General features: G+C 41.6%; 1 protein-coding gene across 3 annotated transcripts in view; it reads left to right on the top strand.

Annotated features, from left to right (window-relative positions):
* niban2a (niban apoptosis regulator 2a) overlaps positions 1 to 6297 on the top strand; it is a 59102-nt gene extending 52805 nt beyond the window's left edge. For all 3 annotated transcript variants that reach the window (XM_061800609.1, XM_061800610.1, XM_061800611.1), the window contains 6 exons: positions 852 to 1039; positions 1126 to 1281; positions 1487 to 1600; positions 1737 to 1844; positions 2606 to 2717; positions 4271 to 6297. In XM_061800609.1, coding sequence (XP_061656593.1) covers positions 852 to 1039; positions 1126 to 1281; positions 1487 to 1600; positions 1737 to 1844; positions 2606 to 2717; positions 4271 to 5097 — 1505 coding nt within the window. In that variant the 3' untranslated portion in view covers positions 5098 to 6297. The remainder of the gene's footprint in view (positions 1 to 851; positions 1040 to 1125; positions 1282 to 1486; positions 1601 to 1736; positions 1845 to 2605; positions 2718 to 4270) is intronic.
* The last annotated feature ends 8307 nt before the right edge of the window (positions 6298 to 14604 follow it).

The following is a 14604-nucleotide window of genomic DNA, read 5'->3' as shown; positions in this document are numbered from 1 at the left end:
TCTTGTAATGTGACATAGATTGTCAATAGGTTTGAGATCCAGAAAGTTGGCTTTCCAGTCAAGCACTGCGATTGCATGGGCATCACACCAGCTTTTCTTACTTTTGGCATGTGCATATGGGGAGGGGCCAGGTCCTGCTGGAAGAAGAAAACTGCATCTACATACAGATCTACAGCAGAAGGAATTGTCAAATCCACTAAAACATTTGGGCAGACTGTTGCAGTGACATTGGATTTAAGAAAGCAGTTTACCAACACCTGTACTGGACATTGCACCCCAAATCATGACTGACTGTGGCTATTTCACACTAGACCTCAAGCAGCATGGGTTCTGGTCTTCACCCATCTACCTTAAACCCTTGGACCTTGAATACTGAATGAAAGGCACACTTTAATTTCATTGGAAAAGAGGACCTCGGCCCAAGAGTCCAATCCTCCACTTCCTTTGCCCAATTGAGATGCTTCCTCCATTGTCTCAGGCTCAGACCTGAGGAACCGACAGTTGTACCAAATATCACTGATGCATTTGAATGTGGTGGTTTTTGAATCAGTGACTCCTGCTTCCTTCCACTCTTTGTAGATCACCCCTATATTATTTCCTCTTTTCTGTTTGATAATCCACTGAAGCCCACGGTCTTCTCTTTTACTGGTGCAACTTCTGCCACATTTTGTCCTTCTACTAGACTTTCCATTCATATGCTGGGACACAGCACCTTGTGAAAAGCCAGCCTCCTTAGCGATGAACTTTTGTGGCTTACCCATCCTATGGGGGGTGTCAGTGTTTTGGAAACAGTCTGTATCTTATCAAATGACATTTACATGTTTTCCTCCACTCGATACCACTGTTTGCAGCCCTGGTGTTGCCCAAAGCTGAATCTCTCCTTAAGAGGAGTGTCCAACCTTACATCAACTCCATCTTAGAGGCACTGATGGAGCCCACCAGCCGAGGTTTCGCTGAGGTCAGGGACGTTTTCTTCAGGGAAGTGGTGGACATCAGCAAGAATCTGTTGAATGGAGGAGACAAAGAAAAACTGGGAGAAGTAAGTAATATTTTACACTGGGGACATGTTCTTTACTTAATGAGTACCTTATTGGACCTTGTCATGCTGTCTATATTTCCCCTCAGCATATGGAAAAGCTCTCCATGCTTGCTTTCCACCCAGTCAAAATGAAGAGTTGCTATGATAATGTGGAGGAGCTAAACCTGGAGGGACTACAGCAAAGGTTTGACGTCTCCAGCCCCTCGGTGTTTGTCAGCAGGGCTCAGATCCTCATGAGGGAGGTGAGAATTCAAACAGCCTTTCTCGATGGAATGTTCACATCGTCATTCAACTCAATGCAACGTCAATGTGGCTGAGAGCAAACTTGCTGTTGGCTAGAAGAAACAATTTCACAGTTGCCTGTTAGTGATGTCATGGTTCACCATGACATTTTAACCCACTGTAATACTACTATTTTACCTATGCTTTTTATTTTTGTCTTAATAGCAAATGGACAATGCAGTACACACCTTTGAACAGCTGGTGCAGCAGTCTTTGGCTGCGCAGGGAGAAAATGACATGTGCAAAATAATCCAGGGGTGCCAGGACAGGGTTCTCAAGGTAACCTGGAAAATTGAATGCAGACATTGTACAAATATATATATATTTTTAAATGCAAAGTAATAATGATTTGCTTTACAAATAGAAGGTTGTCAGAGCAGTCAGTAATCGCCCTGTCACCTGTCTGTCCCTCCAGAAGTATGATTATGACAGCAGCACAGTACGCAAGAAATTCTTCAGAGAGGCTCTGCTCCAGATCATAATCCCTTATATGCTGCAGCAGCTCTCACCATCTTGCTCATCTGTAAGTAGTACCCTAATACAATGTGCAAATTTGCAATAGGTAATTCTAACGTTTTGCTTGATTTTACGAAATTCTGTTATCCAGAGTATTTTGACTTCTTCACGATTAAACCACTCAAGTCAAGCCAATTACATTTAATAACTGTACAAATTCACTACTGCATTGATGAATCATTTATTCACACAACTGTTAATGGTATTGCTACAACTAAAACCTCTCTCTCGCTCTCTGTCTCTCTCGATATATATATCGATCTGATATATATCAGATCTAATAGTGTTGCTCTCGTTGGCTGCACAACTCAAATTACCATCTACTATGAGGAAAGAGAATGACTGAAAGAGATGTGCGACTAACACCCGTGAAACACACGCACTGACATATATCAGTCAATTAAAAACAAGGGATGGGGACCACTCCTCTAGTAAATTGATAAGGCTATCCAATCTCTTAAACTATAACAGTCCCTGACCATATACTTCTTTGTAGGTGAGGGTTTTTTTTTTTTTAGTTAAAGACAGATCATTTTAAATAGCATGGCAACAATAGTCAATTCAAGCTTGTCTTTCTAATGAGGGTTTATTGTGGTACGCATTCCTGGACCTAGCAATTAATCAGTTTGGCTTGGTTCAGCAAAAAACTTGGATGCCGGCTGATAAATAATCTATAATCTTAAAACACATCCTCAGATTCACATGGACAACATTTTGTGAAAGTTGATTGATATTAAATCGCTTCATCCGTGTCCACTTCCTTCCTAGGAGTTGCCACGTTTTAAAGAACTGATCTTCGAGGATTTTTCCCAGTTCCTTCTTGTGGAAAATATGTTTGAGGAAGTGGTGCTGCAGTCTGTTACCAAGGACATAATGATGGGTAACAATTAAGAAAGATGCCAACAAACAAAATTAAATGTTTAAGTGTTGTTGGGAAAATGATCACATGACTGTCTGGATTTACACTGCAGGGTCAAGTGCACAGTTTCACTGTATTATTTATTTTACATTTACAACATATTGCTGGAATGATCACTGAAAAAAATAAAACAAACCTCATGCACAGAACTCAAATAGCATGCGAATGATGAGAGTACACAAGTGTCAGCATTTATATTAAATGTTAAATATTTACGATCACAGTAACTCATACATAACTTTGCCAGCTGCATTTTGCTATTATTCATAGAATTTAATGGTGGATACATGACACATCTAATTTGTATGATCAACATTTTTGCCATAGTTTAGATTTTACAGGTTGTTCGTTTCTTCAGTGCCGTGAAATTATATTTGCCCCATCCTGATCTGTTTTTTTGCATATCACCCACAAAGGTTTCAAATCATTAAAACTAATTTTAATATCACTCAGAGACAACCCAAGGAAATACAAAATGCAGTTTTCAAATGAGAATTCAATTTATTAAGATCCCCCAAAGTTTTCAAACCTTTCTGACCCTCTGTGGAAAAAGTAATGACATCAGTTAGATCTGGCAAACAAATGGCACAGTATTTGATAAAAAAAGAACATAATGCCAACAGTGAAGCATAGTGGGGGCAGCGTGGCTGTCTGGAGCTGCTTTGCTTTCTCAGGACCAGGACAACTTACTGTGATTGATGGAACAATGAATTCTGCTGTTTACAAGAAAATCCTGAAGGAGAACATCCGTCCGTCAATTCGTGCCCTCAAACTCAAGCGCTTTTCAATTATGCAGCAGGACAATGATCCGAAACACGCCACTAAGTCCACCTTTAAATGGCTCAAAAAAAAAAAAAAAAAAAAGGGGGTTTGGCATGACCACGTCCAAGTAAGATTTAAATCCAAGTGAGATGCAGTGGTGTGACCTTAAACAGGCAGTTCATGCTAGAAAACCTTCCAATATTGGGGAGTTGAAACAATACTGCAAAACAGTGGGACAAAATTCCTCCAGACCGATCTGAAAGACTCGTCAGCAATTATCACAAACGCTTGATTTCAGTTATTGCTGCCAAAGGTGACACAACGTGTGATTAGGTTCAGGGGGCAATTACTTTTTCAGAGAGGGTCAGAAAGTTTTGGATTTTTTTGTCTTAATGTATTGAATTGTCATTTAATAACTGCAGTCTGTATTTCCTTGGGTCGTCTCTGAGTTGCTTTGATGATTTGAAACCTTTGAAAACAGAAATCAGGAAGGGGGGCTAATACTTTTGCATGGCACAGTATCTCACTAATATGGGTATGTTGAAATACTGCATTAATTTAATATGCCTATTTATGTTGCAGTCACATTGACAGTTATCTGATATATATGAGATTTTTATCAACATTTGAAAGACGCCTGATTCCCAAAAAAATCTGAATTGTAACACTTGAAGTGTAAATCCACTCTTAGAGACATGTCATGAGTATTATTCAGATTTGAGTGACTTTTTTTTTTTTTCTTCTGTATCTAGCTGTGAAGGAGGCTGCTGTCCAGAGAAGGCACAATCTCTACAGGGACAGCATTGTTATGACCAACAGTGACCCCAACCTCCACTTGCTTTGCGAAAATCCTCCAGTAGACTGGGCCACCAAATTTGGCAACAATGAACAAGATGGTTCTACCAGCAGTAGTGGGGACAGTGATGGAGGTTCCGGAAATAGACGCAAGCAAGTCGTGTCCATGATCCAGGTAGATGAAGTTCCGTTGCCCTATGAGTCCTGTTTGGAGGTTCCAGGTGTGGAACTCATCCCTGAAGAGGATTCTGTGGCATCCGATGATTGTGAGGAGCAGGCTCAAGATGAGCCCAAATCTCCAGATAGTGTGGAGGAAATCAGAGATTTGATTAATCCAGTGATGGAAGTGGTAATACCAGAACAAAGTAAAAGCGACGTGACCAATGGGACAGTGCCAACATTGAGCCCCATTTCAGTGGAGGATGGAGAGCAGGAAGAATTGAGCCACGTCGCCACTTTTGTGGAGGATGCCCTTGTGAAATCTCCACAAGAAATGAGATCCCCACAGTCTATTCTTCAGGACCTAGTAGGGAACAAGAAACCGGAAAGTGATAAGGATGAAGCAAATATTAAGACTGCTCTTGAGGAAATAGATTCAGCAGTACAGGAAGGTGCCGGTGAACAAACCCCAGAAGTCTGTGCAGCAAAATCTGATTCGTCACCACAGCCACAGCAGGTGCCGACAGACTCCACCTCACACGAGGAAGCTCAGCCTCTGAAAAAGACCCTGAATGGCGAGGACAATATAATTGACCCTGTAGAAGTGGAAGTGGTTTTACCTTAGGAAGACTACCACCTGAAACACTCGGTCTGCGAGAAATGGATGTTTGTTGCATATGGAGTTTAATTGTATTGTTTCCTTCTTGGTGTTGCACACCTCAAAACGAATTATATTATCCTCTCCTTGGGATCCCCGTGATATCTTCTTAGAGAGAGGTTTTTATGTTTAATAATCCCCACGGAAGCGTCTTTCGTATTTTATGTATGACACTGAATGCACCATATGTTATGAGAATCTGAACCCTACTGGAAATGTATCAGCTCAAAAATACCATTGCTGTCAAATGGAATAGGCTAAATCCTTGACGATAAGTGACGTTTGCCAATTTTGCAATGTGTTTGCAAGTAATCTGTTGCATCTGACAGCCGGGGGTGCTTTAGTATAAGCCTTTGTATGTGTATTCAAATGTGTGTTTTAAGTACAGTTTTTCAAATCCTAATCTATTTTTGTAAGTGTTTTTGTATTGATAATGTAGTCTTTACCTAATGTGGGTGTTAAGGTACTGCTTTCATAGGTATTGGCTTAGTTTATGGGAGCTTTAGAACCTGTGATCACCAGTGACTACAAATTATGATCATGAACATTATTGGCTTTTATTATTTCTCCAGCTTCACTGCAAGTACTTTATCAAAATTTTGTGGGTCTTCTTAAGCACATTTTATTTCATTCATCAAGCTCAAATGTTCAATTTGCTTAACTCAAATTGGCATTAATACTAGATGTTTGAATTTTGTACCTATTCATCACTTATAGGTGTAGGAAGAGTACCAAAATGAGTCACAAATTGCAAATTACTCACTGGAGAAAACAATGTATGTAAAATATATGTAAAAACAAAAATCATTTGAAGCAGAGAAAATTTAATCCACTGAAACACGGTTGGCGTATACATGTAAAATTACAGTACAGGACATTTATAAAGGATGTGATCCATTTAATCTTAAATGCTGAGAAGAGAGTTGCATATCCTTCTCTCTTTTTAATTTGCTTTTGCTTTTTGTAAACCATCACACCCATTGCATATTGGCACATTTCTCGACTATGTTGCAAGCTTGTAGATCCTAAAACTACAGTGCATTCATTTGAGGGACACTGACATTTATTTATTTGATCTGTGTAGTTGTGCTTTTCTAAATCACACTTGTTTATGTCATGAATTATGTAGAAACATTTATTGGTCAATAAAGTATTTCCTGAATGATGCTTTATTTCTGTTATGAAGACAGTAATTGATAGTTATTACCTGAACTATGATTTATTGCTGCTTTAAAGGAATATGCATAATTGTTGTTCAAGATATAAAACGTGATTTTAAACTAGTGTTACATACTGCTGCATTTGTGCAGCTTTTCTATTATTATTCCAAGTGTATGCATTTGGGTGCGGGTTTCACAGGATTACTATCCATCCATTAATTTTCTGTACTGCTTGTCCGATGGATGGATGGATGGATGGATGGATGGATGGATGGATGCATGGATGGATGGAGACAATTGCTCTGGATTGAATTTGAAGTCGTCCACCCTCGCTAGATCTTCTCCCTGGAGCCTCACTCTTCCCCCTCCATCCCTCTCATTCACACACATATTCTTTTACCATTGCATGACTCTGTCTTTCTTATTGTTCCTCCACTTTCTCCCTGCTTTCACTGGAGATCACAATGTCATCTGTGAACATTATGGTCCAAGGGGATTCCAGTCTAACCTCATCTGTTAGCCTATCCATTATCACAGCAAACAGGATGGGGTACAGAGCTGGTCCTTGATGCAGTCCCACCTCCGCCTTAAATTCTTCTGTCACACCTACGGCATACCTCACCATTGTTCTTCTGCCATCATACATATCCTGTACTATTCTGACATACTTTTCCGTCACACCATACTTACGCATGCAGTACCACAGTTCCTCTCTTGGTACTCTGTCATAGGCTTTCTCTAGATCCACAAAGACACAATGTAGCTCCTTCTGACTTTCTCTGTACTTTTAAACCAGTGTTCTCAAGGCAAATAATGGATCTGTTGTAGTCTTTGTAGGGATGAAACCATACTGTTGCTTACTTACTTTTGTCCTGAGTCTAGTCTCCACTACTCTTTCCCATAACTTCCTTGTGTAGCACATCAGCTTTATTCCTCTATAATTCCCACAGCTCTGCACATTGCCTTTGTTCTTAAAAACAGGACCTAGCGCACTTTTCCTCCATTCTTCAGGCATCGTCTTGCCCGCTAGTATTCTGTTGAATAAGTTGGTCAAAAACTCCACAGCCACCTCTCCAAATTGCTTCCATACCTCCACAGGTATGTTATCAGGACCAGGTGCTTTTCAGTTTTTCATCCTCCTTAGTGCCTTTCTAACTTCCCCGTTACTAATCATTGCCACTTCCCGCTCGTTCAAACTTGCTTCTTCTACTCTTCCTTCTCTTTCATTTTCTTTGTTCATCAACTTTTGTCTGGCCAACCTGTAGAGATCCTTTTTCCCCCTTCATGTCCAACCGGGTGTAGATGTCGTCATATGCCTCTTGTTTAGCCTTCGCCACCTCTACGTTTGCCCTATGTCGCATCTCAATGTACAGGTATTCGTTTCGCCTCTCCTCATTCCTCTGAGTGTCCCATTTCTTTGCTAACCTCTTGTACATTAGAGTTCCACCACCAAGTCTCATTCTCCCTTTTCCTACCAGAAGATAAACCAAGTACTCTCCTCTCCTGTCCTTGACTGTCGTAGTCCAATCTTCCAGGAGTTCTCCCTGTCCATCAGGAGCCTGTCTTACTCTTTCTGAAAAGACGAACAACATTCTTCCCTTCTCAGCTTCCACCACATTGTTCTCTGCTCTGCTTTAGTCTCCTTAATCTTCCTTCCCACCACCAGAGTCATCCTACATCCCTGCCGCCATCCCTTGCTGTTGATTTACAGTCTCCCCTACCACACTACCGTACAGTTAGTAATCTCCTTCAAATGAAAAAGTAATCTACTTGTGTGCCTTGTAGGTTACCCTCTGTTTCTCTTTCATGCTTCTTTTTGGAAAAAAGTGTTCACTACTACCATTTCCATCCTTTTTAGGTTAGTGGTGGCTTGGGCAGACATTGTTAACCTGGGCAAAGTTTTAAACCAGATGCCCTTCCTGACCCAACCCTCTGTGTTCATCCTGACTTGGGATCGGTCAACAGATGGCGCTGGTTTGTGCCCCATGGCAGCATTACTTTCATAACTTACTTATTTTCAAACTTAAAAAAAAAAAATATATATATATATATATAAAATACACAAACACATTTAAGGTTTTGTTTTTTTTTCCCAAACAAGGAATGTCATAGTATAGCTGCTAACATCAGGCTTTTCAAACTCCACCTACACACTCAGGTCGGGGAAATGGAAAATATTTCTTTGGAAAAGTAGTTGGTTACAATTACAAGTTCCCCTGTTGAAACTGTAATGGTATCGTACCCATTTCAATTACTTTCTCAAGTTAACATCACAAATTAATTTTGATAATATTTTTCCTAGTTGAAAAAAATGCATCATCAGGATCCTTGGATGTTTCTTCTAAAAATGCAGATTTAAACATTATTTTGCAGTTAACCATTTATTTGTTCTTCATACTAATAAAAAAACAACATTAAATCCATATTTTTTGTATGTGTGCGTTTAGCACATGGAAAACATACTGTACCATGTTTATGTGCACAATTTAGACAAGATCACTGCATATAGGCCAAATAATTGAATGTTACATGAAGAAGAAATGATGAAAAGTGTTGAAAGGTCAGTTATTTTTATGTGCTTAAATGTGTCACTTTGAGTCTTGATCTTTTCAAAATCTCTGACAAAATAATGAACTGTACCATGATGTAGTGCTTCAAAGTCATTTGGAAAAAATGTTGTTTTTGAGACTGTGACAGGATGCCACATGACCAGAAGACACTCACAAGCGTCTGCTTGAGAAGGTCTCGTCATAAAAAAAAAAAAAATTCTGGTTCTGCGCCTCATTTTCTAAATACAGCTCAAATTTTCATCACAGAATTTCTCCCCCAGTAACTGATTACACTGCCATAAAATGTGTAATCTCCTTACATGTAATTTGTCCTCACCCCCAACCCCCCGGACACTGGTTATTGTATAGTATGGTTGCATTTCTTTGTTGTTCTTTAATATGTGGGACATAGCAGGACACATTTTTATTTCAATTTGGATGCCTCACCGCTTTCACATACATGTACATGTCTGTTCAAGCCTATCTAGTCTTCCACAAAACATTCCAAAATGTCAACATTTGGCGGTTCAAACTTTTCTTTTGCAACGATATGCTTTACTTTTCCCCTAAGCGACTATTTTTGTGCTCGACCCTAGGTTCTATTGATTTCTGTCTTCCTTATCATCACTACTTTCTCTGTTGTTGCCACCCCCCAACAATTTGTTATATTTATGAGTGAAAATTAGAACTTAAAAGGAATTTCTGAGGAAATATACGAGAGCAACACCCATCTACTGATCAGTAAGAAGACACCAAGTTGGATCCATTTTAATGATCTCCAAATTAAAATGACATTTGACTCATTTAGTGTTATGACCTGATAGCTACACGTGCTATTGTAGATTTGATGCACAGAACTTTAAACACAGTTTTACAACAACGTGTATGATAAAGCATTGAGTCGTTTAAAATTGCATATGCCTAAACTAAAGCCATCTGCTGCTTTTATTGCTGCTCTCTAGTGGATTATCCAGGCAATGGATGTATATGACATTGTGGTGGAAGCTGAGAAAGGAAGAATGTTGTGCGGCCTTTCGGAAAGAGGTAAGACAGGCCCTCGATGGAAAGCAGAAGCTCCCGGAAGACTGGACAACGACAGCCAAGGTAATAAGAGAGACAGGCAGGAGAGTACTTGGTGTGTCTTTTGGTCGGAAAGGGGAGAAGGAGACTTGGTGGTGGAACCCCAAAATACAAGGAGTCATACAAGGAAAGAGATTAGCGAAGAAGAAGTGGGATACTGAGAGGACTGAGGAGTGGCAAAAGGAGTACATTGAGATGCGACGTAGGGCAAGGTAGAGGTGGCAAAGGCTAAACAAGAGGCATATGAAGACATGTACACCAGGTTGGACACGAAAAAAGGAGAAAAGGATCTCTACAGGTTGGCCAGACAGAGGGATAGAGATGGGAAGCTATGTGCAGCAGGTAAGGATGATTAAGGATAGAGATGGAAATGTGTTGACTGGTGCCGGTAGTGTGCTAAATAGATGGAAAGAATACTTTGAGAAGTTGTTGAATGAAGAAAATGAGAGAGAAGGAAGAGTTGAAGAGGCAAGAGTGAAGGACCAGGAAGTGGCAATGATTACCAAGGGGGAAGTCAGAAAGGCACTACAAAGGATGACAAATGGAAAGGCAGTTGGTCCTGATGACATACCGGTAGAGGTATGGAAGCAATTTGGAGAGATGGCTGTGGAGTTTTTGACCAACTTATTCAACAGAATACTCGCGGGCGAAAAGATCCCTGAAGAATGGAGGAAAAGTGTTCTAGTTCCCATTTTTAAGAACAAAGGGGATGTTCAGAGCTGTGGGAACTATAGAGGAATAAAGTTGATGAGCCACACAATGAAGTTATGGGAAAGAGTAGTGGGGGCTAGACTCAGGACAGAAGTAAGTATCTGCGAGCAACAGTATGGTTTCATGCCTAGAAAGAGTACCACAGATGCATTATTTGCCTTGAGGATGCTCGTGGAAAAGTACAGAGAAGGTCAGAAGGAGCTACATTGTGTCTTTGTGGATCTAGAGAAGGCCTATGACAGAGTACCAAGAGAGGAACTGTGGTACTGCATGCGTAAGTCTGGTGTGGCAGAGAAGTATGTTAAAATAGTACAGGACATGTATGATGGCAGCAGAACAATGGTGAGGTGTGCCTTAGGTGTGACAGAGGAATTTAAGGTGGAGGTGGGACTGCATCAGGGGTCAGCTCTGAGCCCCTTCCTGTTTGCAGTGGTAATGGGTAGGCTGACAGATGAGGTTAGACTGGAATCCCTTTGGACAATGATGTTCGCAGATGATATTGTGATATGCAGTGAAAGCAGGGAGCATGCAGAGGAACAACTAGAAAGCTGGAGACATGCACTGGAAAGGAGAGGAATGAAGATTAGCCGAAGTAAAACAGAATATATGTGCGTGAATGAGAAAAGTGGAGGGGGAAAAGTGAGGCTAAAGGGAGAAGAGATAGCGAGGGTGGACGACTTCAAATATTTAGGGTCAACAATCCAGAGCAATGGTGAGTGTGGTAAGGAAGTGAAGAAACAGGTCCAAGCAGGTTGGAACAGCTGGCGAAAGGTGTCTGGTGTGTTACGTGACAGAAGAGTCTCTGCTAGGATGAAGGGCAAAGTTTACAAAACAGTGGTGAGGCCGGCCATGATGTACGGATTAGAGACGGTGGCACTGAAGAAACAACAGGAAGCAGAACTGGAGGTAGCAGAAATGAAGATGTTGAGGTTCTCACTCGGAGTGAGCAGGTTGGATAGGATTAGAAATGAGCTCATTAGAGGGACAGCCAAAGTTGGATGTTTTGGAGACAAGATTCGAGAGAGCAGACTTCGATGGTTTGGACATGTTCAGAGGCGAGAGAGTGAGTATATTGGTGGAAGGATGCTGAGGATTGAGCTCCCAGGCAAAAGAGCGAGAGGAAGACCAAAGAGAAGGTTTATGGATGTGGTGAGGGAGGACATGAGGGCAGTTGGGGTTAGAGAGGAAGATGCAGGAGATAGGATAAGATGGCAAAAGATGACACGCTGTGGCGACCCCTAACGGGACAAGCCGAAAGGAAAAGAAGAAGAAGAAGGATGTATATGACATTCAGAGGGCAAAAAAAAAAAAATTGTGATACATTGCGCGTTATTAAAGCCTCGGATTAAGGTTGTTTTTTTACCTTGAGTTGAAAAAGAAATTTTGGAAGGAACTAGAAGTTGTCCTGAGCATCCCAGGGAGAGAGAGTTGTGATTGGTGCAGATTTCAATGGACATGTTGGCGAAGGAAACAGGGGTGATGAAGAAATGATGGGTAAGTACGGCATTCAGCAAAAGGAACTTTGAGGGTCAGATGGTGGTGGACTTCGCGAAAAGGATGGAATTGACAGTGGTGAAAACTTATTTCCAGAAGAGACAGGAACATAGAGTGACCTACAAGAGCGGCAGTAGAAGCACGCAGGTGGATTATGTTTTGTGCAGACGATGTAATCTGAAGGAGGTTACCAACTCTAAAAAAGTGGTGGGGGAGAGTGTGGCTCGACAGCATAGGATAGTGGTGTGTAGGATGACTCTGGTAGCAGGTTGGAAGATTAAGAAGACAAAAGTGGAGTAGAGAATAATGTGGTGGAAGTTGAGGAAGGAAGAATGCCGTGCGGCCTTTCAGAAAGAGGTGAGACAGGCTCTAGATGGACAGGAAGATCTCCCGGAAGACTGGAATACTACTGCCAAGGTACTCAGAGAGGCAGGCAAAAGAGTACTTGCGGTGCCTTCTGGTAGGAAAGGGGAGAAGGAGACTTGGTGGTGGAACACCATAATACAAGAAGTCTTCCAAGGAAAGAGATTAGCGAAGAAGGAGTGGGAAATGGAGAGCACTAAGGAGAGGCAGAAGGAATACATTAAAATAGGTAGGGCAAAAGTAGAGGTGGCGAAGGCTAAAAAAAGAGACATATGACGACATGTACAGCAGGATGGATACAACAGAGGGACAAAAGGATCTCTACAGGTTGGCCAAACAGTGGAATAGAGATGGGAAGGAAGTACAGCAAGTAAAGGTGATTAAGGATAGCGATGGAAATATGTTGACTAGTGCCAGTCGTGTGCTAAGTAGATGGAAAGACTACTTTGGGAAGTTATTGAATGAAGAGAATAGAAAAGAAGGTAGAGTTGAAGAGGCAAGTGTGAATGACCAGGAAGTGGCAAGGATTAGTATGGGGGAAGTTAGAAAGGTACTGAACAGAATGAAAAATGGAAAGGCAGTTGGTCCTGATGACATACCAGTGGAGGTATGGAAGCAATTCGGAGAGGTGGCTGTGGAGTTTTTGACAAACTTATTCAACAGAATACTAACGGGAGAGAAGATGCCAGAAGAATGGCTGAAAAGTGTGTGAGTCCCCATTTTTAAGAACAAAGGAAACTATAGAGGAATAAAGATGACAATGAAGTTATGGGAAAGAGTAGTTGAGGCTAGAATCAGGACAGAAGTATCTGCAAGCAACAGTATGGTTTCATGCCTAGAAAGAGTACCACAGATGCATTATTTGCCTTGAGGATGCTTGTAGAAAAGTACAGAGAAGGTCAGAAGGAGGTACATTATGTCTTTGTAGACCGAGAGAAAGCCTATGACAGAGTACCAAGAGAGGAACTGGTACTGCATGCGCAAGTCTGGTGTGGAGGAGAAATATGTCAGAATAGTACAGGACATGTATGAGGGCAGCAGAACAGCGGTGAGGTGTGCCATTGGTGTGTCAGAAGAATTTAATGTGGAGGTGGGACTGCATCGAGGATCCGCGCTGAGCTCCTTCCTGTTTGCGGTAGTAATGGATAGGCTGACAGATGAGGTTAGATTGGAATCCCCTAGGACCATGATGTTCACAGATGATTTTGTGATCTTCAGTGAAAGGAGGGAGAAGGCGGAGGAACAATTGGAAAGATGGAGGCACGCACTGGAGAGGAGAGGAATGAAGATTAGCCGAAGTAAAACATAACATATGTGTATGAATGTGTGGGGCGGAGCAGGAGGAGTGAACCTTCAGGGAGAAGAGATAGCGAGGGTGGATGACTTCAAATACTTGGGGTCAACAATAGAGAGCAATGGAGAGTGTGGTAAAGAAGTGGAAGAAACGTGTCCAAGTGCGGTGGAACAGTTGGCAAAAGGTGTCTGGTGTTGTATGCGACAGAAGAGTCTCCGCTAAGATGAAGGGGAAAGTTTATAAAATAGTGGTGAAGCCGGCCACGATGTACGGATTAGAGACGGTGGCACTGAAGAAACAAGAGGAAACAGAACTTGAGGTGGCAGAAATGAAGATGCTGAGGTTCTCACTTGGAGTGAGCAGGTTGGATAGGATTAGAAACGAGCTCATTTGAGGGACAGCCAAAGTTGGATGTTTTGGAGACAAGGTTAGAGAGAGCAGACTGAGATGGTTTTGACATGTCCAGAGGTGAGAGAGTGAGTATATTGGGAGAAGGGTGCTGAGGATGGAGCTGCCAGGCAAAAGAGCAAGAGAAAGACCAAAGAAAAGGTTGATGGATGTTGTGAGGGAGGACATGAGGATGGCGGGTGTTAGAGAGGAGGATGCACGAGATAGGCTTAGGTGGAAAAAGATGACACGCTGTGGCGATCCCTCACGGGACAAGCCGAAAGGAAAAGTATGTTTGTTTGTTTTTTTTTTTACACGATACATTCCTGTTGGTGTAATAAATAATGATTTGATGATGATGGCAAACTTGACTTTTGCTTTGCCCAATGTTTTTTTCTTGTTTTCTCAATGTGTCGTGGTCCCTCACCGTGCGCTT

The sequence above is a fragment of the Syngnathoides biaculeatus genome, chromosome 17, assembly GCF_019802595.1.
Source record: "Syngnathoides biaculeatus isolate LvHL_M chromosome 17, ASM1980259v1, whole genome shotgun sequence".
Taxonomy (NCBI): Eukaryota; Metazoa; Chordata; class Actinopteri; order Syngnathiformes; family Syngnathidae; genus Syngnathoides; species Syngnathoides biaculeatus.
Note: the sequence above shows the minus strand (reverse complement) of the source record. Positions and strands in the feature narration are given on the sequence as shown.